The sequence below is a fragment of the Cyprinodon variegatus genome, unplaced genomic scaffold, assembly GCF_000732505.1.
Source record: "Cyprinodon variegatus isolate N-32 unplaced genomic scaffold, C_variegatus-1.0 Scaffold73, whole genome shotgun sequence".
Lineage (NCBI taxonomy): Eukaryota > Metazoa > Chordata > Actinopteri > Cyprinodontiformes > Cyprinodontidae > Cyprinodon > Cyprinodon variegatus.
Window position 1 is genome coordinate 938,191 of NW_015150526.1, and position 22,362 is coordinate 960,552.

The window sequence follows — 22,362 nt, forward strand, 5'->3', positions numbered from 1 at the left end:
TGTTCATGTTGCTGCGGTCTGCAGTCTGGACGTTAGATGTTGCTGAAAATTACACACTGTAGCTTTAAAGATACTCCCATTCTGCTGACATAGATCCTTAACAGTTCTGTTGCTTGAACTCACACTGTAGCATCATAACATAAATGTCATCGCTACAGCCACTGCTAACACTGCTGCTGCCGCCACTGGCAGCCCTGCCATCGCTACCTGCTGCAGTCGTTACTACAGCCGTCTCTAGTGCGGATTTAAAGAGCTGATAACTTACCTAAACAAGGAGTCAACTTGATTATGATTCAAAAGACCAATCACATAGCCCATGCACAACAAAAGGCTCCAACAACCCAAAAGAAAAAAGGGTGACTATTGATTTGCATCCGACTTGGATTGTTTGCAGGAGCATGAACCTCCATGCTCCTTAAATACATCAGAGCTCTAACTGGTGATTGCTCTGGTGAGAGACAACATAATTGAGAAAGACTCCTGGATAGGTGTCCAAATGTCTTCAGAAACTGAGCAAAAGTCCTGTTCCCTTCCAAATTAAGCATGTTTGGGATTGCAATAAAATATTCCTGTCAATGAGACTTCTGCATCTCTCAACAGATACTTTTGCCAACTACTTATGAGCAACCTGCTCCAGGTGTCACAGGTTTGAAGGGTGCCTTTTTGGACTGGGCAACAAAACGCAATGTTCAAATCACACAGACACTATAGCTAACAGGTTAGATCCTGGCTTTCTCACTCCAGCCCTTTTGGTGCCAGTAATACGCTTAAAGTGGTTTTGCTGCCAAACTGAAGGGAAGAGAAAGGAAAGTTGTAACTTACGAGCAGATCCATATATGTGAGTAGAAGAAAGCACTCTTTCATACAACAGTAACGGTAAAGTCTTGCAAGAATGGTCTCAGCACATGCAAGCTTTCAATATCGAAACAAAAGAACCCTGCAGTGAAGCATCTACATGCTCATGGCTTGTGCAAAAAATAATTAAAAATAAAAGTACATTCAAAATCACAAAATTGGTTGAAAGACATTTCAGGTTTGATTGTTGTAAAAATCCTTCAGAATAGTCCAATGTTTTCCTTTTAGCCTTTCTTGGCTGTTTGTTTTGGGTCATTATCCTGGTGCAATAACCATGACCCCAGGCTGGAAGGTCTGAGCTTTCTGACATTAAGCCGCACGTTTCGCTCTAGAATCCCTTGAACTGTGTTGAGATTTCATTGTACCATTTCACTGTAAGGACAGTGCTTGTCTTGATATGCTTCATTTTTCTGTCTGTGAACATAGAGCTAATGTGCCTTGGCAAAAAGTTACATTTTTGTCTTATCTGGCCATCAGAGATTCTTCCAGAAGCTTTGTGGTTTGTCAACATGTAGTTTGGCAAATTCCAGTCTGGCTTTTTTATGATCTATTTTCAACAATAGTGTCCTCCTTGGTTACATCCAATTTTGCTCCTACAACAAATGGTGCGATTCAGCACTGCAACTAATGATAGTTTTGCTAATCGATTAATCTATTATGTTTTTTGATTGATAACTGGATAGCAGAATTTCCTTAAAGAAATAATAAAAAAAGTAGAATTAAACCGGGTGAAATTAAAACTTCCACATGAATAGTTTTGGATAGAGCATATTGATGGACTACTACTTTTTTTTTATCTTAAATGCAAAATGTGCAAATATTTTTCTTTTTACAATTGGTATAATTACTGCTCTGAGTGTGTCGCTTTTTCAGCTAAAGGCATGTTTTTGAGTCTCTGTACTCCATTTAACGATTACTCGATTTATAACTTATTTGATGGTGATTTGAATATTTGACTAATTACAAATAATTCAATTGTTTCAGCCCTAGTGCAATCTTACACTGTTGTTCCTTGAGCTGTAGGGTCACCTTTAATATCTTTAGAAGTTTTTCCCGGCTTTTTGTTACCCTACTCTCTGATTTTTCATAAATTTTTCTCCGTTCACATCCATGGAGGTTAGCTACAGTATCCCATGTATCTTAGATTTCTGAGTAATATGTGCAGCTGAGGTCACAGGAACTTTATCTGCCTCTTATTCTGTCAGACATAGACTTTGGTCAGACACAGGTGAAAACATAAGCTCCAACCAGCAGAAACAGAGCACAACTTTTAAAGTCATTGTGGCCATAAGGAGGCTGAGGAGGACTTCCAAATGTTTTTTTTTTTTCTCTTTCGAGGTTAGAGTGGTTTTCTTTATCCCTTAACAACATCCTGTCTTTACCTAGCCCCTTGTGTTGTCAAAATAATCTGATGAGAAGAGAACTCAACATAGGTCTTATCAAACACTCAGAGCATCTTTCCAGAACTTCTTTCACCCTTTCTCTTAAGCCGGGCATACACAGTGTGATTTTTTTTTTCAATCGTTGCACGCAGCTACAGCTCACATTGCACGACGAAACTGCAGGGTTTTGTCGTACAGTGTGAGCTCACAGCTCATGATGCATGTTTAGCCCGACGCTCTGATGCGATCTGCCTGCTCACACTGTACATCTAAAAAACACGTCGGACTAGACTCCACAGTGAGATGGAGCTAATCTGACTTGTCTATCCGGAAGCCAAACGAGTAAAAGAGGAATATGAAGCTCACTAGAGAGAAACATGCTGCCTTGACAATTTGTGCAATTTTGTGCTGAAAGCCCTGAAAAGAAACGGCAACAACGTATTTTTAAAAACACATGGCTGAGCAAACGTACCTGCTACGGTCTGTCAATTTTACAGAAAGAATTCCATTTCACTCGCAACCCCGCCATGCTTCTGTGTTTACATCTGAGAGGAAGAAGAAAAATAAGAATCCTTGTTTGCGAACTGAGCGATTTGCCCATGACGGTCCACCTCACGATTCCTGATCAGGAGGTGGTCGTGAGAGGCTGATCTGCCCTCATTACCTCCTGTACACTACACGACGCATGATCAAGCTGAAAGTCGGCCTGATCGAAAAATCCTCGCACGACTAGAAAATTGCCCCGAAAATCGCACAGTGTAGGCCTGGCGTTATCTATTCTAATTGAATTTCTTTTTGGAATTAATAAATAATTTTTGAATTGAATCAAGTTCTTACTCTCTTGAAACCTATAGAAATCATAATCATTTCTAAACAAACATCATCCTACCCTGTTTTTTTATTCCTCCCCCCCGTACTGAAAAAAGAGCTTTACCTCCATCCACAGTAAGAATATTCTCCCCACATATCGCTGCTTTTACTGTTTCTACTAAATCGCTTGGATACATAATTTTCGCTAATCAGAGTGGGAATCCATCACAGTGGATAAAGCCCACAACACAATTTTTTGCAAATTATTGAATATACCATTATCGTCTAGCACCATATATTAAGTCCCTGACTAAATGTTTCAGGTTATTATGAAAGTGGGAACTGAGATGAATGTTTCATAACGGTCCCTAACAAATGTTAACTTTTTCTGTGATTGTAAAGTAACATTTAAGTTTGTAGTTTTGCAAAGCATGCAAAGAAAACACCTGGTTCCTTGGCTCTTGGGGTTATGGCACAATTAGCATGTATTTCCCACACAGTGGCAAAATCCAGTCCTGTTCTTTAGATGTATGTAAAGTCCTAAATATTTGAGTGTGTTTTATCAAACTTTCATGTTGCTTTTGTTTTCATGCACACCATCTTTAAATCTGGCTTAGGAAAAGAAAAAAATTAGTTTTGTTAGTGTTTGTTTCCATCTTCAAATTTTAAACATTGTGTTTTATAAGCTATTATCGTTGCTTGTTTTAGAATGTCATCAGAGGATAAGACTGTGGAGACCTCTGACCAGGGACCCTTGCCGCCATCCAGCAGCGTAGGGGTCGCGTCCACAGGAAGTCCTGCCAATGCAGACAAGCGACCACGTGGCAGGCCGCGCAAGGATGCTGCTGCCGTCCTACCCCAACCACCACCCCTGTCCACTTCTAAAAGCAAGAAAAAGTAGGTTTTTATTATACTGTCAGTTTTCAAAGATGTAACTTTGTCTTTAGGAAAAAATGTATTTTCTCACCAAACTGACAGGGCTGCTGTTTGATGTGACAGTAAAAGAGATACTGCAGACTTTTTTTGTTTTATTGGCGGATGGTGGATGTGAACAAATCTACTTAAAGTTGTTAATTCATGTTTTTTTTTGGATAAAAATATGTTCAATCCGATCAATATATAATGTCTGCTTAAGAAGAATTGCTTCCAGTGTTGTAATATTACCACCGTTCACGTTTTTCAGTGCTGTTTGTAGATATAAACACTTGATAAACTTGTTAAGTTATCACCTAAATAGCGCCCATTTAGCCATGCTGCATGGAAGAGCAGCATAACTTCTCTGCTGTGTGATGATGATCGAAAAGCACAGGGTATTGCGCAAAAGACAAAAATGTAACATGATAGTAAAACACATGGTAGCAACTCGCACAGTAGATTAGGAAGACATTTCTGATTAAATGGACTTGATAGAGTTAAGTTTTAACATTCCTTTGAGAGCAACCAGAACAACCTGTTCAAAAGTACTGGTAATATCATAGTCTCTCCCACCAGATTGTAGGATTAGACTAAAACACAGCGCTACATCACAGTTTAACCCCATTTCATTTAAAACAAAAATAACAGAGTCTGACAGCATTACAGAGCGACATACTTTCAAATCAAAAGCATTTCAAATATTTGTTTTTTTTATTCGGGAAAGTGATATGTTCCTATTATTGATCTTATAAATACGTCTGAAAATAAAGATGTTTTGAAAATAAACATGTTTTTGTTTATTAAATCAGTATTTAATACAGCTTACACAGGAAACAGCTAAAATATGTACTCCTACTTTTGTTAAAAAAATATTTTGCCCTTCAAGTTATGGAAAGAGCCTCTTTATACAAGACGAAACTGCTATTTATCAATTAATCGTTAGTCAAAAAATTTAATTAACTTCAGATTAATTCATTAATCTATACCTTGCTTCCCCAGTTGGTGGTTAAATGTTATACATCGGGGGATTCTCCTAACCAATTATCTTGTAAAAGATGTAATGTGTTTGTTTTTTTTTTATATATATATACAGCTAAGGAGTTACTGGAGTTATTAAAGGGCATTGTTGTTGTTTTTCTCTTCCTTTTTTTTCTTGGCATTAGCAAAGAAAAACAGCCCAGAAAAAAAAACCCTGCCTTTAACTCTTAATGAACCTTTTGGTACAGATCATTTTATAGGTTGATTAAATTTTATAATTGAATAAACTGGGTATGTATGACTATTTAAAAGATGTAAACTTTTACTACTGTTTGTGCTTTAAATTTCAAAAGCAAATCTCCGTTACTACAGGAAATCTGGAACCTTTATAGTGATTTCTATCATTTACATGGTTCAGAGAATGTGCAGACATCTTTTTCTAAGTTAATATTACATTTTTCTGGTTCTTCTTGGCCCCTTGATTTATTTTTTGTAATTCCAGTTTAAATACAGTGGAATCCGCTTATAGTGGTCACAGCTATAGTAATCAACACTTAAATAGATCAAAATGTTGCGGACAGAATCATTTCTATACAAATGCTGTCTAAATAATTTGTTTATAGTAATCAAGAAATCCCCTTACAGTGTTCATTTTTGGCCATTTTATGAATGTAAACATGTGCAAAAATATTTTAAAAATTGGCCTAGTTATTTTATTTTTTTACTCCCATGATTCCTTTCTGAGCATCTGCTTCTGCCTAGATAGCTAACCTAAACAGTTGACGACCAGGCAGCTAGAACTAGCTTGTAAGTCATGACTGGAAAAAAGAAATAATTTTCTATGAATGAAAAACGTAGTCTCCTCGAGGCATATGACAAGTTGCCAAAAACGTGCCAACGAGATGCTGCGGCGATTTCTCACAAGGTAGCCATTCTGCAGGCTACCTTGTGTAGTCTAATTAAGCAACAAGAGACAGTCATGAATGCTAATGACGGAGACCGAAAACAACGGCAACAGGGCAAAGCACCTGCAGTTGAGGTTGCTCTTGTGAGGTGGATTATTTATGCCCGGTCTCGGAACGTTCAGCTGAGCTCTGCGTAGAAACGGTGCATAGAACAAGTTACATAGGCCTACCTTATGCTATCAGAGTTATGTCCGCACACTGCGCAGTACTGTGCTTTGATTAAGCATTTGTTTCAAACCTTATTTTCAGAACTGTTAAAAAAAAATGCACCGGCGGCACAGCAGAGCCAACGCACAGCACATAATAAGTTACGTATGCTACCAGAGGTATTTTTGCGCACAGCACAGTATACTGTAATTAAACTTGCATAATATTGTAATAAAATTCAGTAAATGCAGAAGCTATCCATTTCATTTCATTTTTCTAATTGAAAAACCATACAAATTTCATTTAGATGATATTCTGCATAAAAAATAAGGATGTGTTAATATATCTCAGTCCAGACGATCTTTTCATGAATGGACGCAGAATTTACTTTTCAGTCATGGGAGAGTTTTGTGGTTTACACAATGGCTGTCTGTTTTTATATATATTTACACATACTGGATTGATGATTAGTGATAGTTCCACTGTAAATGCCTTTAACATAATATGTTTGACAGGATTTTGCCAAAAGGCAAATAAATTCTGCAGAGACTGGGTTCACCAAGTAGTTGGAGTTCCCATAGTCCATGAATGCAACATGGAACGGGACATCTCTGCTGCTTCAATCACTTTTTTCCGTCCACTCCTGTCAAATCTGAATGTGAAGAAAACTGATTTGAAAATGTAAAAATTTTTAAAAAAAAATCCTGAGAATGAAAATGGAATTTGAAACAAAAAACTTAAATAATCTGAAAATACGAAATCTAAAACTGCAATAAAAAAAAAAGAAAAAGTGTAACTAAAATATTAAACTGAATGTAGATTAAATTTTTATTTTATGTTTGCTTTTTTAGTTTCTCACATTATAAGGTAAAAATCTGACATTAAATATCATCTTCTATTTTTTTCTGTTTCAAGTTTTATTTTTTTGTTTAAACTAAAATTTAGAAGTTTACAACATTTTGACCTCATTCTGACTCCATACAGGCTGGCTTCTTAAGTCCTAATTTGGTCCTCTCAATCTATCTTAATACCCTTTTCCCAATGGATTGCTTAATCTGTAAGCATGCAGATGATGTGTTAACACCCCATTGAAAAGATTACTAAACTGAATTAAGTTGCTTGATCTTGATGAGTAAATATATAGTTCAATTTAATTTTCAATGATCACTGTTGGATGCAGATTCAGCGCGAACATCTGTCTAACCATCCCTGATTTAAACCCTGTGGTCATTCTGTGCACAAATGGAGAGATAATTCTGTCCTTAATCTATTCTCCAGCAGTTAAGAATCTGACTTCACATTATAAAATAAAGAACATGTTACAAAGGAGGATGTTGGATTTGTTCTTGTAAACCTGGTTGCTGGAAATTACTAGATTTGCCCACGCTTCATCTGCTGACCAGTCCACTTCAAAACAGCAAGATCCTGGTCTGGTTTTCCAGGCAGCACTTTGCTGTCTGGGACTACTTACCACAGCATTATTTTCACCTTTTTTTTCCCCTCTCCCTGTGGTGGGACTTTGGGGAGGGGGGATTTGTGCACGATATAGGATTGAGCTCCAGTCCTGAGTGTTTTTCAGTGAAATAACTAGCACTCTGAACACTGAAATTTGATGCTTTGATTGCAGTTTATATGTATAATTAAAGCTGAATGTTGTGTGGGAGGCTATGTAAAGATGTTGCCGCTGCATAGTAAGCTGCAGTAACCAATGGTACCGTTTATTCTGTGTAGCAAAATATGTATTGAGTAGATTTGCAATTAAAATCCATGTAAATTTTGTCAGTTAAGGAAGATTTGTATGTGGTGAATAAAACTTCAAAAGGAGAAGTTATATTAAAAAACCCTCTCTGTTTAGTCTAAAAAAATGATTCAAAAAAATCATGGGGGATGTTTTGGTTTCATTCTGGTCCTTAAAATTAATTTGCAGAAGTGTGTGCACAGTTTTTTGCAAAAACAGTGCAATGTAGATTTATTTTAGAATAAATATGTTGGGAACTTGGACGGTAGAGACCAGCGAGTACAGAGACAAGTCCAAGACATTTGGAGGCCGAGACCATGACCTAATGTGGTTCTTGTCTCGGTGCTCCTTGGTCTCGGTTGGTGAGGTTTTAACTAAAACAATAGCGAACAGGTTGTTTAAAAGATGCGTTTGGGTCCCTCCTTTATATTTGTGTAAAAATTAGGCAAAAATCAAATTTAAAAACAAATTTTTTGTGTATTCCTTTGGGCTTTTTTAATGGTTATAGCTATGCATTTGGAGTACATTTTGATTTGTTTCGTTTTTGTCCCTAATTTGTTTAATCATTTCATATGCTTCTTAAACTAAAAGGAGTACTCTGTGTCCCTTTGCCTTTTTATTTGCCATTTAGTCCAATTGAGAACCCTTTCTTCATTACACAACCATTATAAATGGGTTTCTGTTTGAGTTCCCCCCACTCTCTTGTTCTAAATTAACCATTATTCTTTTATTGCTAAAGCTGATATAGAGAGAATAAAATTGAGGAAAGGTTCCGAAGTAAACTTTTATTTTTTTGTATCTGTTTATTCATAAAATTGTATGGCAAACGTTACAAAAGCACCTTTTTTCTTGCAAGAGACAAAAGTGCAGCAAAAACATATCCAAAGTTGCAGTTAGAACTATGGACGAAATTGTCTTCTAGTCTTTCCAGAGGACAATAGAGTTTATATTGTTTATAATATGTACACATTGCATATTCTCATTCATGGCCTGAGTTAACACTGTTTCAGCCTGTGGTATTCGAAAAGGTAGGCTATAAAAATTTAAAAATAAACATATGCTCTGTTACTAAAATCTGATCAGGAACATGTAATACCTAAAAATATGTGTATGCACATAAACAGAGGCTAACATGTTATTTCAGTTTAGCTCAACATGTATGTTAGCAAGTCCAACTAGGAGTCCAGGCTTTTGTTTTTTTATAAATGTGAAAAAAGAAGAAACTAGATAACCCAGTAATCTGATGGGTTACAAAGATATCTGTGAAGAGATTGACTGTCTTTAATTTCTCATCAAAAGTATAATATTAATCCAACAACTAATGGTTGGAGCCATGTTGAATGCTTCATACACAAAAGGCATGTACAATATATGCTACACGGGTCATTGAAACTATTTTCAGATCTTGTACTCTGTAATGAAGCCACCTTTGTCACTTTAAAACTTCAATGTTTAAGTACATTGTAGAGAAAGATGGCAAAATAATGAGTGCATGAACACGAGGCTGGGTAAGGCATTGTGCTTAGGAAGTCACCGACAGCTCAGAGAAGCTCAACAGGGGCTAACGGGATTGTCTTGTCTGTGTGTGAAACTGGACACCACTATAATAACTTTATTTTTTCTGAACAAAGGAGTTTCAACCTCACAGTGATTCATTTTCAGTCCATGTCTTCAACTTTTTGTTAATTATGTTTTCAGACAAAGTTTGCTAGAGGCTCTCTGTCATTCTTGTGATTAAGATTTGCTTCCCATGGAAGTCATTTAGAGGGAGGGGTCCATTTGGCGTACAGCCATTTGTGATTTTTCCCTCCAGTGGCACTAGTGATTACCCCACATCCCTAGTCTCTTCTTTTGCTCCCAGTTCTGTGTATTTTCCTCAGCACATAAGACACGTCGCTCTCATTTAGTTAGGTTCTTTTATTTTTTTTTGCTCTCAGATAATTTTTTTGGTGTATATTTATGGTAATTGCCTTCTCGGTATTGATATAAAAAGGTTCTCAATATCATCCTGACAACATTTACTGCATTTTCTGAAATGCTTGTGAAAGTTGTGAAAAAATTTGTTTTAAGAAGTGGACACTATAATCTTATCTGTATTTTNCCACATTTAGTCATATAAGAAGCAAAAATCGAAAGTGAAAGAAGGGTTTTTTAAATATTTCGAGCTTAAAAGCTTGAAATATGCACAATACCCTTGGATCAACTCAACACTTGGTCCCTTATGTATTTTTGCCGTACTGCAGGCAGCCATGTTTGGTGTTATGTAAAACATTTCTTCACAACATTTCCCCTCCCCATGACATTTCCATTAATTACATGATGTGCTGTCACCTGTGTTTAAGAGAATACCACATCAGCTTCAAGTTTAAACACCTACGAAACGTATCAAACTTGAGCAAACATCATTAAGACCAAGGAACACATCAGACATTTGAAGGATGGAGTATTTGTCAGGTTTATAACTCAGTAGAGCTTTAAAAGCCTCATAATAACCAGTAATATGCTCTGATCTTCTCAAAGATCATTGCTCAATTCATCATCTGAAAATGGAAAGTCTATGGCTTAACTTTGAAACTTGCTGGGTAAATATGACAATAATGAAGGAACCCCAAGAAGAGAGCCATTGCTGAATGAACCATAAAGGGCTGGTTATACTCCTGCAGCAGTGTGTTGCAGTGAGCTTCTCGCAGGTTTGACGCAAACACTTTTGATTTATGCTTAATATTGAAGTGTGGTCTACGCTATGTTATTCCACACCACAACGCAAAAGGGGAAAATCACAAACTAGCTGTGAGTCTAGATACAATGGAGGTGGTGAGGAATTGGGGGCAAGTTTGTCAACGGAGGGACATGAGGGTGAAAAAAGCAAGGATGCAGTTGATTAAAGGGTCCCAGCGTTCTCGCGCACCTCGCTCTTCTAGCGGGTCCAACTTCATGAGTCGTCTTCCGCGGTCAAACAAGCAAAACAAGCCGGTAAGGACAAACAGAAGACGCATGATGTAGAGAGTGGATGTAGATTTAATCAATCATAGGCCTTCTGTCTGCGGCACTGTTTGCGGTCACCTACAATTTGGGAGAGGTGCAGCACAGTGTCTGCAGCGGAGGCGGGGACCTCCCTGCGTCCACTGCGACACATACGCAGATGACCTAGTTTCGAAGTATAAATTGGCCTTAAAGACGTAATATTTACATTTTGGTGCAGGCCTTGTAATGGACACAATTAACATGTGGAAGGAGGGGCCCATAACTCATGAAACCAAACCTGAACTTCAATCTTAAATTGTGAAAAACAATAAGAGTTTACATCTCACAATCTTTTGAATCATGATTCAAGCATCAAGCTTTTTTCTTTTTATGGATAGTTTTTTCAACAGTACGCTGACAGGAAAGGGGGTTAGAGAGAGACATGCAGGAAAGGACCACAGGCTGGATTCGAACCCGGGTAGCCCGCGTTGAGGTCGAAGGCTTTGGTACATGGGTCATGTTCGCTAACCACTGCCCCACCTGCACATCAAGCTTTCAGGATGGGTCATTTTGATTTTTTTTTTTTTTTTCATATAGGGAACGGGAAATCTGGCCAGAGTTGATGGCGCTAAGAATGAAGCCATCCATAGACCATATTACAATTTGCCTGGGTTGATTCACCTGCAGCAGGAAACCTTAAAAATACAACTGAATCTACAGGGATATAGTTTAGATAAAAAGTGTGTGTACATGTTATGAGATACCTGAATTAACTAAAGAGTTGTGCTAAACATGGAAATTAATCCTCTGAATATTTCTATCTATCCTGATTAAACTTTAATTATGAATTATTTTTCTTCCACTTTATAACTACATGCTACTGTGGCACGGTCTATTAAATACTTATTAACATACCATGAAATTATTAGTTGTAATGTGACCAAATAAACCATCATCTGGGGATATGGATATTTCTCTCCATATTTTTTGAAAATGTTGTTGTTCTTCATAGACTCAGTTATGAAAGGTAGACTTGAACATTACATCATCAGTCAAGCTGATTTAAAATAAGGTGGCTGTGTTACGTTGTGACTCCATTTTCAACACATTGTTTCTCTGGTTTGAGTTAGGAAGTAAATAATAATAGTTTTGTATTGATATATCGATCCGATGCATCGACACGTCCGCAATGGTATCGATTCATTTTTTTTTTCCTCTGGTCTCTTTTTATTCATTTGCTCCTGGAACAACTTTGCTACTTCTTTTATTTGCTGTTGTTTATCAAATAAAATTCATAATGATATTACAGCTTTCGTGGATTTATTTTACATTTGAAACATTGTATAGCATGTAAGGTAAAAAAAAAAAAAAAAACAATCAATTAATTGAATCGAATCATATTGTGGTGTATTCTTGAGTATCAAAAATAATCAAATTTTTGGGTCAGAAAATTGATACTGAATCGAATCGCCATGATTAAGTTGAAATGTATATAAAATGTAAAGGTGCTTTTAAGAGGGCTTGAACATTTATGGCAAGTTAACGACGCTGAAGCTGTTCTAAAACAGACCATCTCAAGGAAAAACTTTGCAGACTTGTCTGTTCATTTTTTATTTTTTATTCAATTAAGTTAATTCCTCTCACTTGAAAATTATAACAAGCAGGATTATAGATTAAAATCTCTATTTTTTTCTTTTTTTACTCTAATAAGTTTTTATTCTCCCAGTATGTAGCTGATAATATCTCTGTGGTAGACTGTGGTGTTGTTCTCCATCTTCTCCTAAGTTGATACCCTTGCATTTACCCAGCTTCCTTCCGCCTTAGCCACGGCACCATTACCTCTATTTAACCACCGCAGAAGCTGTAACTGTATTTAACTAAGTCCTAACCATCAGTCTCACCTCATGATGCAACCTCGCCGCTTCTTTGCTTTCCTCTTATGATTTTGTTTATGTGTCTCGCTTGCTGTAGGGGTCGCACCAGAGGGAGGGTTGTTGTGGATGAGGAGGACAGCATGGATGGTACTGAGATAACAGAGTCCACAGACCCTCAGGATGCAGGTAAGACTTTGTAGCTCCCCCTTCTTGATCTATAATACACACATTGTTTTTTGGGAGCTTCTACTCCCAGGCAGCCGTTTGCCAAGAGTGCTTCAAAAAGTGTGTCAGGAGAGGTAGCAGAGTTCCCTCTCCAGTAGAACCATGGGTAAGAGCTTTTTTCTTAGCACCCCATGCTTCCTCTTTAGGGCTATAATTGAAAGGATTTAAATGAAACTGCGATGCTGCATTGGTTGTGCATTTTTTCCTTCTCTCACCACTGCCATCATTCCTCCTGCTCTGAGATTGGCATTGAGGTGCAGTGGGAAAGAGCCCAAGGCTAATGCCCTCTAAAAGCTTTTTAAAATCCCATCAGTCTCTTCAGACCCATTTATGTGCTTTTTTATGTGTACATCACATCACATGAGCAGGCCTTCCATTCTCATACATCTTAGTGCTTCGCTGTTGCTGTGTCTGAGATATTAGGAAGTATACAATCTGTGAGCTTTTTTGCTTTTCGTTTGTTGTCCCTCATGCCCAGGTAAGTTTTCATTTAGTAGACAAAACAGGGTCATTTTTTATCTGTCATTGTTTGGGTTTTTGTTGTATCAAGAGCTGTAGCAATGAAAAATATCAATGGGAAAGTAGTTATATTTTTTCATTTAATTCAGGAAGTAAAGCAAGGTAATTTTATTTATGTAGCGCAATTCAGTAAGATAATTCAAAGCTTTACTTGAATTAAGCAATAAAATAGATAGTAAAGATAAAACCTAACATGATAAACGCAGGTAGTAAAGCAAACAAAACAGTTGGACCCCAAAATTAAACTGTTGATTAGCGCTTAACAAATTGTTTTTTACTTTGACTCAAAAGAACTTTCTTTTTACATTGAGTTGTGTATTCCTAACAGGCATTTTTTTAAATTTGATAACATTACTTGAAGTACATGATTACCCTAAACCAGACTGCTTTGTATGTAAACTTTTTCTTCAGTGCAGGGACTTCACCACCTGCACCAATATTCCTTAAAAGACGTCATTCCCATCTTCTAAATTACGGCACAAAAGGTTACTGTTTGGGTCCCAGGCTGATCATATCTGCAATAGCCATGCAATATAATGGAAAGTTGAGTGGAAGAAAAAAAAAGACTGGTGGGGGATCATGCATAAGTAACTGGGGCAACCACATGCTTCACGGGCTTGCAGCAGGAAAACTATTAAATTCAGTTTGTTTATATAGCGCCAATCCCAACACGTCATTTCAAGACACTTTACAGTAGGCGTAACCAATTAAAAATCAGCGGGATCCAAATAAAGAAAATCATCAACCAGTAAAGGTGCGGAGACATCTTTGATTCTAATCTGTTACTTTAAACAGAATAAATGAGGTGTTTATGCATCCATGTTATACATTGAATTTTTAAAATCTAAAATGTTTTTTTAAGTAGAGAACAACAATCGTTTAGTTTGGAATATAGACAATTTCCCGATTCACATATTTTATAAAACATCTGAACTGACCGTTTTTCTTTTTTTCTTTTTAATGGCTTAAAGAGAGCAGTGGGCTTTATGCTGCCCTGCAAGACTTTAAAACCTGGGTTTGAAGATCGGCAAAGCCATTCTAAAGCACATATCAAGGTGCTCATTTTGAGTCTGGATCAATATTAATTTTTTAAATTGTTCATGGAGGAGAATGCTGCTTCACAGCAGCAGGTTGAGCCAAACATATTCAAAATGTGAAGGGTCATCCTTGAGCACGCCATTTCCCTTTTCTTTAACCAGTTCACTGCAGTTCTTCCAGCAATCTACACTTTCTTCGCTCTCTTTGCCTCATTGTCTCCTTTCCCATCACCCGGCTTGCCTGCTGTGTCTAAAAGTGGCTCGCAGCAGCGACACTGACTGACACAGCTCATTGGCTAATTTGTATCACTTGTAGGCGCTCTGGAGGGCTTTACCATATTAACAGGTTAAGCAGCGCAAGTGAAGTTAGACACTGCCATCAGACAACATGCGGTAATTTATAAATGTTCTAAATCAGGTTGGCTGGCTAATCCGTGACCTCTGCTTTACAGAGACAATTCAACCAGATCATACAGTCAAACTGATTCCAAGTTCTATATCTAAGGAAAACCAGTTGATTACATCAACTCATTGACTCAAAGGCATTTCCACACACCAAGCATGCTTGTAGCAACAGTGGAGAGGAAAATCACCCTTTTAACAGGAAGAATCCTCTTGCAGAACCAGGCTTGCCGAGGCTGAATCGTGAAAACAAACAAGCTCAATAGTTTAGGGGAGATTAAAAAGGCAGAGCCAGTGGTTAGAGTCAGGTCTTCAAGAGCCACCTTACAGATATGACAAAGATGGGGGCTCAGCAGGCTATGCTACTCCTGAACCACAGACGAAATCCAAACTATTCTACCTGGGCTCAAGACAAAAAGGACTAGATTGATGCTTTGGGATGCTAAGTCAGGAAATGCTGTTGGTTTAACTTTGAGATTATTCTTCTGCCATCTGCATTTACTTTCATAACTGTAGATGAACTAAAGGCTGATGAGTTAAATTCAGCTTCCCTTACGACCAAACAGTGTCAGAGGCCAGTCAACCTCATCTCACACTGGTGTTTCAAGCAGAGGGTTGACCAACCGAGTCTTGGCAATAACCAATACAATAAATAAACATTCATCCATCCATTTTTTAACACGCATATCCCAAGTGGGGTCGCGAGGGGTGCTGGTGCCCATCTCTAGCAGTCTTTGGGCGAGAGGCAGGGTACACCCTGGACAGGTCGCCAGTCCATCACAGCAATAAATTAACATAATTTATCTTTTAGGAATAAGTCACTGGAATAACTTAACATTGTCATATTTGGATGCAATTAATGGTAAATGTCAGTGTGAAATTTCACATGATGTGACTGAATGTTTGCAGCACTGATTTAGCTAAATGTCAGTCTCTAATAATGACGCAGTTCTGCATGTTTCAAAGTGCCTCTGAGAAACCTCTTTGTATAATTGTCATTTTGAAATGAACTATTTAGTCATTCTAACTAAGATGAGATATTGAGTTTTAAATGAGTTATCAATGCTTGAGCGCTTTTTTTTCCAACAGGCTGAAGTTCTGGCTCCAAATCTGACCCCAATGCAAATAACTGGAAATAATATATGCATGTTAAATTCTTATACATAATAAGCTTGATGGTTTATTGCAATTTTTATTGCTTAAGCTTAAGTCTCTTTTTTTTCCCAGAAGTATACTGAAAAATAAAAAAAAATCTGATTCACTGAAAAAGTTATTTCTGCATTTTAATCAGCAATAGCCTCACTGTTTAATTTTTATCCTAGTGGAATTGAGATACAATAACTGAAGGCCATTTGCATAAAAAACTATTATCCAACCAGTTAAAAGGGTTAATTTAATTCTCTGATTTTTGTGGATCTGTAGAATTTGTTTTGCAATTAAAAACTATTTTTCTAAATGCTAAACCCTTTTTCTTAGAGTTTGTTTTTAACCTGATCATACTGATTTTAGCTTATATCAGTTTCTCATTCTAAATATTGCTCTTTTAAAATTTCTGGATAAAGTAAAAAAAAAATGTTTAACATTACATTTTTAGGTAATATAAAATTGGGATCAAACTGCCCTTTGAGACATAAGTGTTGAACAAGAGTTTGTTCACATACCTGTGAATACTTTTATTTTATTATTTATTCTTTTATTTTAAAAAATTAGTCTCAATGACTAATTCGAATTCTTTATATGTGCTGGATTTATCCGTTTATCAGATTATCCATCAAATGTTTTTATTTTATTGTTGTTGTTTACCTTAGTCTTTTTTTCCTCCATTTTAGGAACCAAATATTGTCTCGAAGTGAGAATAAGCTGCAGTGTTTATAATACGCCAGTGTTTTATGCTCTTGAATGTGTTTCTGTTTTGGAGGCTTTTAAACATGATTTTTTAAAGTATTTTGAAATATATAAATTTTTTTTAGATGTTTGCTGCATGGCCTTAAATGATCAAAACTGCATAGTTAAATATGCTGTAATCTTTTTCACTATTTATTTCTGCAGAAACACAAATCCAGCCAGTGGAGACTGTGGAAGTGGAGACCACTGAGGTGCCAGAGGAGGAGAAAGGCCCTTCCCCTCTGGCCCAGAGCCCCCCAGCAGAGAGTTCAACGGGACCATCTGTCCTGGCCAGTGGAGAAATCAAAAGCGGGTCAGTCACACTAAACTTGGCCTGACCCATAATTATCATTGGTTGCATGTACGTGTATGAAAGAAACCTGTCATTTGGCCGATAGATAATACTGGTTTTTACCTTGTTCTGGTACACCTGTGGAAATTATCAGCTGGTGAAGGCAGGCATCTCTTCCCAGGTGTCACTTTGTTGGCTGTAATCAATCTGGTGGTGTTTCTGTGACATAGAGGGCAGATCAGAAGCATCTGCTTGGTTCTTATTACTGATAAAGCTTTTTCATTTAAAAGTTCATATGAAATCTGCAACATTTTCATATCTGGGTATCAGTGCTTCTTGTTAACACGTGTTGTTTATTTATTTTCAATGTGTAATAAACATCCAATTAACTTGGTTTCAGGGAGCGTCTCTGTGCCTTCTGTTACTGTGGTGGTCGTAGCCTTCTGGGTCAGGGGGAACTACAAGTATTCAGCACCGCATCTCAGCACGAAACATCCGTCAGCCATAATGGTGAGGAGAGCTCAACGACCGACGGCAGCGATGGTAACAAAACTGCTCAGCCAAAGACGGCTGAAGACGGCACCTCAGGAGAGAAGGAAAACAAGTAAGGCCTTTTTAGAAATCTTTTCGTTTATAATCGGATTCACTGCTAAAAAAAAAAAAAAAAGACTAGTTTCTAAATGTTGATTACAAATTTATCAGTTTTAAAGATCCCCCCAAACATCTGTACAATGGTTTAATTACTATTTTTATTGCTTAAGCTTAAATTTTTTTTTTCAGAAGTATACTGAATAGGGGGCTTAAAAAACAGGTTTGCTGAAAAAGTTATTTCTGCATTTTATTCAACATTATCCTCACAGTTTTATTTTTTCCTGGTGGAATTGAGATAGAATAACTGAAGGCCATTTGCATAAAAAACTCGTTATCCAACCAGTTAAAATGGTTAATTCAATTCTCTGTTTTTTGTGGATCTGCAGATTTTATTTTGCAACCAAAAAAACAATTTTTCTAAATGCTAAACCCTTTTCTTTTTTGTAAAACCTTATTTTCTTATGTACTTTTGATTCCTGGTCTGACGAATTTTATGGGTTTTACATCCTGAGTGGTAGAGATGCAAGCTATACTCTGTATGATCTAATCGGATCATGCAGAGTATAGCTTATATCAGTTTCTCAAACTAAATATTACTTATTTTAAAATATCTAGATAAAGTTAAAAAAAATTTAGCATAAAATTTTTAGGTAATATAAAACAGGGTATTTTTTTTCCTTCACAACCCAAAGTTTGGGATGTTTACTTCTCTGCATCAATGTTAATCTACAAAAAATAGAAACGTGAAGACTAAAGAGTGATCAGTAATGCTGATGAAGGTTCTCAGTCATCCAGGTCATAGTCATTCCGTAAAAATTCAAAAAATATCCACTGGACTTGGTTTTCAAGATTTGAAGACGTTTCGCCACCTCTCCAGGAAGCTTTCTCAATTCAAATGTCTGGATCCGCAGTGAGTTTGAGTCTTATATAGACAACGCCTTGTATCGCTTGGAAACATGCAATGGTAACCGATGAATGGGTCGTTAGTTCCATCGTTAGCCTGTAATATCTGAACCTGTCTATGATTCTAGGGGTCGGTCGTTAAAGGGGGGATTGCCATTAAGGGGTGGGATTGTCTCCTGTAATACCTGAAACCTGTCTATGATTGTTAAGGGTTGGTCGTTAAGGAGGTATTGTTGTATTGTAATGACCAATGAGAAAGCTTCCTGGAGAGGTGGCGAAACGTCTTCAAATCTTGAAAACCAAGTCCAGTGGATATTTTTTGAATTTTTACGGAGTGATCAGTAATTATTGATAAGTCAACAACACATGGTTTCACATTTGACTGTGAGGACGGTCAACCTTTAACCTCTCTGCTTTGATTTTACTTTTTTTTTTTTTAACAATCTTAAATTGACAAAAATTATTACTAATAAACATTGGAGCATATTCCCTGTAGATTTGGTAAACACCAACTCTAACTAATTTCCTAAAGACTCCCTTAATTAATTGGCCAATCCAGCTCCTCATGTGACAGATTGACAGGATGGCAATCTTAAAAAGAGGTCTAACCCTGAGCTCATACAGACTTTGTCATCCTTGGGTTTTGCTCGTCGATGCACATAGAAGCCATGCTTGTCAGTGCGCCGATACCCACTGGCTCCATGGCGTTGTAGCATGATGGAGAGATGTCATAGATGAGGGTTCTGGTCTGTTTTTGACTGGTGACATGGTGGAACATGTTACATTTCCAAAGATTGGGTCATCTAGACAGGAAGCTAGACAAAAAATAAAACACATTCTTTACTTTTTAAAGTTAGATGTTTTGGGAAGCTGTGAGAGTTTAATGGATGATTCTCACACCCATTGTGGATTGCAGCATGGCTCGCATTGAGACGGTTGACGGAGCATAGTGGGCGTAAACCTGGGGCAGGTCTCATTTTAAAACTAGCAGTCTGAAGGATCGACCATGCCTGGAGACAAAATGGAGTCCCTTAATGCTTTCAGCAACTTCAGTTTTGAACTCCTGACTTACAATGACAAATATCTGAGCCTCCTTGATGGGTGTGCTTCAGTATATTGTGTAGCTCTTATAGTAATTCATCATTAACTGTAGCTTTTAACAGTCAATAAGACAATCTATATTAGATAAAATCAAGGAACTCCATATTGGAACAGGAGCATGAAATCTGCTTGTTCACTGCTAATTGTCTTTCCTAGACGACAGCACGATATGTTTGGATAATTTAAAAATAAATCCTGGTTCTCTCACTTCCTAATATGTTTTTTTGGTTTGGCATAATGCCAAGGGGTCTGTACTTTTTATGTTGTTTTATTTAATAAGCATAATGAACGAACAGTGCATTTGTAAGGAGAGAGGTGAATATCGCCACATAATTAGGTTGTAAACAATAAACCATCTTATCCTGAGTCTGTCATCCTGCCTAAAAAAAACAATTTAATGATTTTATTTTATTTTTTTTCGACTTACTGAACAGCGGGTCTCTTTTTGAAATGCTAATGCTTTTTCCTTTATTTTTATGTTGTGTGACTTAAAGAAACGGATCCTTTATAATCATCCTATGAGTCATAACGGCAGGCCCCTTTTACATGCACCACACAGGATGGCCTTTTATTACATGTTCTGTAGTCTATTTGAATTTAAATCCTCTGCCTTATCTCAGTTTTTTTAAGTTTGCATCTGATTATTTAACTATAACTCTTTCATTTTTTATAACCTTTATTTTCTAGTGGGTCTGAAACCTGCCATGAAGAACCAGACTCTGCCATTCGATTTTGGGATGAGCTTTCTCATGTCGGCCTTCCACAAGGTCTGAAAGTCCGGTCTCTCTTTGAGTCAGGTAGGAGCTGCATTTTATTTATTTATTTATATACTAAAGACTTCATGTTTCAATTCTTTTTCTTTTCCTTTTTTTTTCAATTCACCCCGATCTTCATTTGCTTGCTGTTTTTAGGGCAATGTTGGGCACATCAGAGTTGTGCCTTGTGGTCTGACGGTGTTTGTGAGGGCGAGGGACAATCTCTTCTTAATGTGGACAGAGCCATTGACTCAGGGAGCACAAAGGTAAGTGAAAGGAAAACATCTGTAGACTAATGGGTGTTAACACCATCTTAATGCGCCAGGGAAGCAGGGAGGGGCGGCTTTATTGAGGAACAGAAAAGCTGATGGATCAGGCTGACTGGTAAAGGTCAGAGAGGCAGTGTGGATCTCTCAGCTGTGAAATGGAAAAGGTCATGCCACTCAGCGGCACACAGCTCTTGTAGCTAGTTGGCCCTGTTTGGTTGTAGTGGTGATGCTCAAAGTTCTCTGATTGTTTGCAGCCCATTGGTTAGGCAGCTGAATAGCAATTTCACCACTTGATCTCCACTGCTGCTAGTGGTACTCACTTATAGACAATAAAGAGTTCATCCCATTCTGCTGATTTGATTTTTGAACCTTAAGTACATTTTTTTTTTTCCAGAAATGAATACTCTAAACGTTCACCTTTTGAAGTCACTCCTAATCAGGATCTCTAAATATTAACACTAAAGACAATCTATGTTGTGTTTCTTTGTTTCCATAGCACTGTGCATACTGTAAGCGCCTTGGAGCATCCATTAAGTGCTGTGCAGAAGGATGTGCTCAACTCTACCACTACCCCTGTGCAGGGGCGGCTGGGACCTTTCAAGATATTAGAAGTCTTTCACTCCTCTGCCCAGAACATATAGAATTGGCAATCCACAAATGTAAGTTTAGAAATGACATTAAATATGGGGTAGGTGCCAAAACCTTGAAAGTTTTCTGATGATCCTGTTCTGTCGGCTTTAACAGTCGTAGACGATGTAAATTGCGCGCTGTGCGACAGCCCAGGGGACCTACTAGACCAGCTCTTCTGCACCAGTTGCGGTCTGCATTACCATGGGATGTGTCTGGACATTGCTGTGACCCCTCTAAAAAGGGCAGGTTGGCAGTGCCCAGAGTGCAAAGTCTGCCAGACATGCAAGTGAGTCACATTTACCTCCCAGCTGAACAAGAACTAACTCTAAATCTTTCCCTGCTCAGGTGTTTCTCTCACTCTTTGTCCCTCTTCATTTCTCCACCGCTCCCAGATATACAGTGATGTTGTGTTTACCTCTGTGGCCTGTGAAGCACTCACTGGGAGTTTGACCCTGAAGCTTAATTCATGTAACCTCTGACCTTGTTTTTAAAAGAAAAGCTCAGCACCCCTGGCACACCTAGAGCAAGCAGTCGTGGTTGTTCAAACTGCCCTTTGAGGCATGAGTGTTTATATTTGCATAGAAATCCCAGAAGTGTTGAATAAGAGTTTGTTCACATTACTGTAAATACTTTTATTTGTAAGATTGATTTAAACATTAGTCTCAATGACTAATTACTTAGAATTCTTTATATTTGCTGTCAAATATACTCCATTTATCAGAATATCCATCAAATGTTTTTATTGTATTGTGGTTTTTAATTTTTTTCCTTCGTTTTAGGAACCTAATTTTGTCACTCAATCTGAGAATAACCTGCAGTGGCAGCATGTTTATAATACACCAATGTTTTATGATCTTGATTTTTTCTGCTTTGAAAGCTTCTAAACATGTTTTTTATAAAGTATTTTGAAATATATTTATTTATTTTTCAAATGTTTGCTGAATGGCTTTAAATGGTCAATAATTTTTTTTAATTTTTTTTTTTGTGGAGAAAGAAAAAAGAAAAAAAACCTTAATACTACAAATTAGAAAACCCAATCTGATATAAACGATATGTGATGCAAAAGCTTCAACATATTCAAAAATTTTGAGATTAACTTTATTTTGCCTTAATGGTCTGATCATAG

At 37.3% G+C, this 22,362-nt stretch overlaps 1 protein-coding gene across 11 annotated transcripts in view; it reads left to right on the top strand.

The window, feature by feature from the left end:
- kmt2c (lysine (K)-specific methyltransferase 2C) overlaps window positions 1-22,362 on the top strand; it is an 87,306-nt gene that overhangs the window by 11,386 nt on the left and 53,558 nt on the right. For all 11 annotated transcript variants that reach the window (XM_015372507.1, XM_015372509.1, XM_015372515.1 and 8 more), the window contains exons 2-9: window positions 3,756-3,944; window positions 12,726-12,814; window positions 16,861-17,008; window positions 17,388-17,591; window positions 20,270-20,379; window positions 20,494-20,603; window positions 21,103-21,265; window positions 21,351-21,522. In XM_015372507.1, the coding sequence (XP_015227993.1) occupies window positions 3,757-3,944; window positions 12,726-12,814; window positions 16,861-17,008; window positions 17,388-17,591; window positions 20,270-20,379; window positions 20,494-20,603; window positions 21,103-21,265; window positions 21,351-21,522 (1,184 nt within the window). In that variant the 5' untranslated portion in view covers window position 3,756. The remainder of the gene's footprint in view (window positions 1-3,755; window positions 3,945-12,725; window positions 12,815-16,860; window positions 17,009-17,387; window positions 17,592-20,269; window positions 20,380-20,493; window positions 20,604-21,102; window positions 21,266-21,350; window positions 21,523-22,362) is intronic.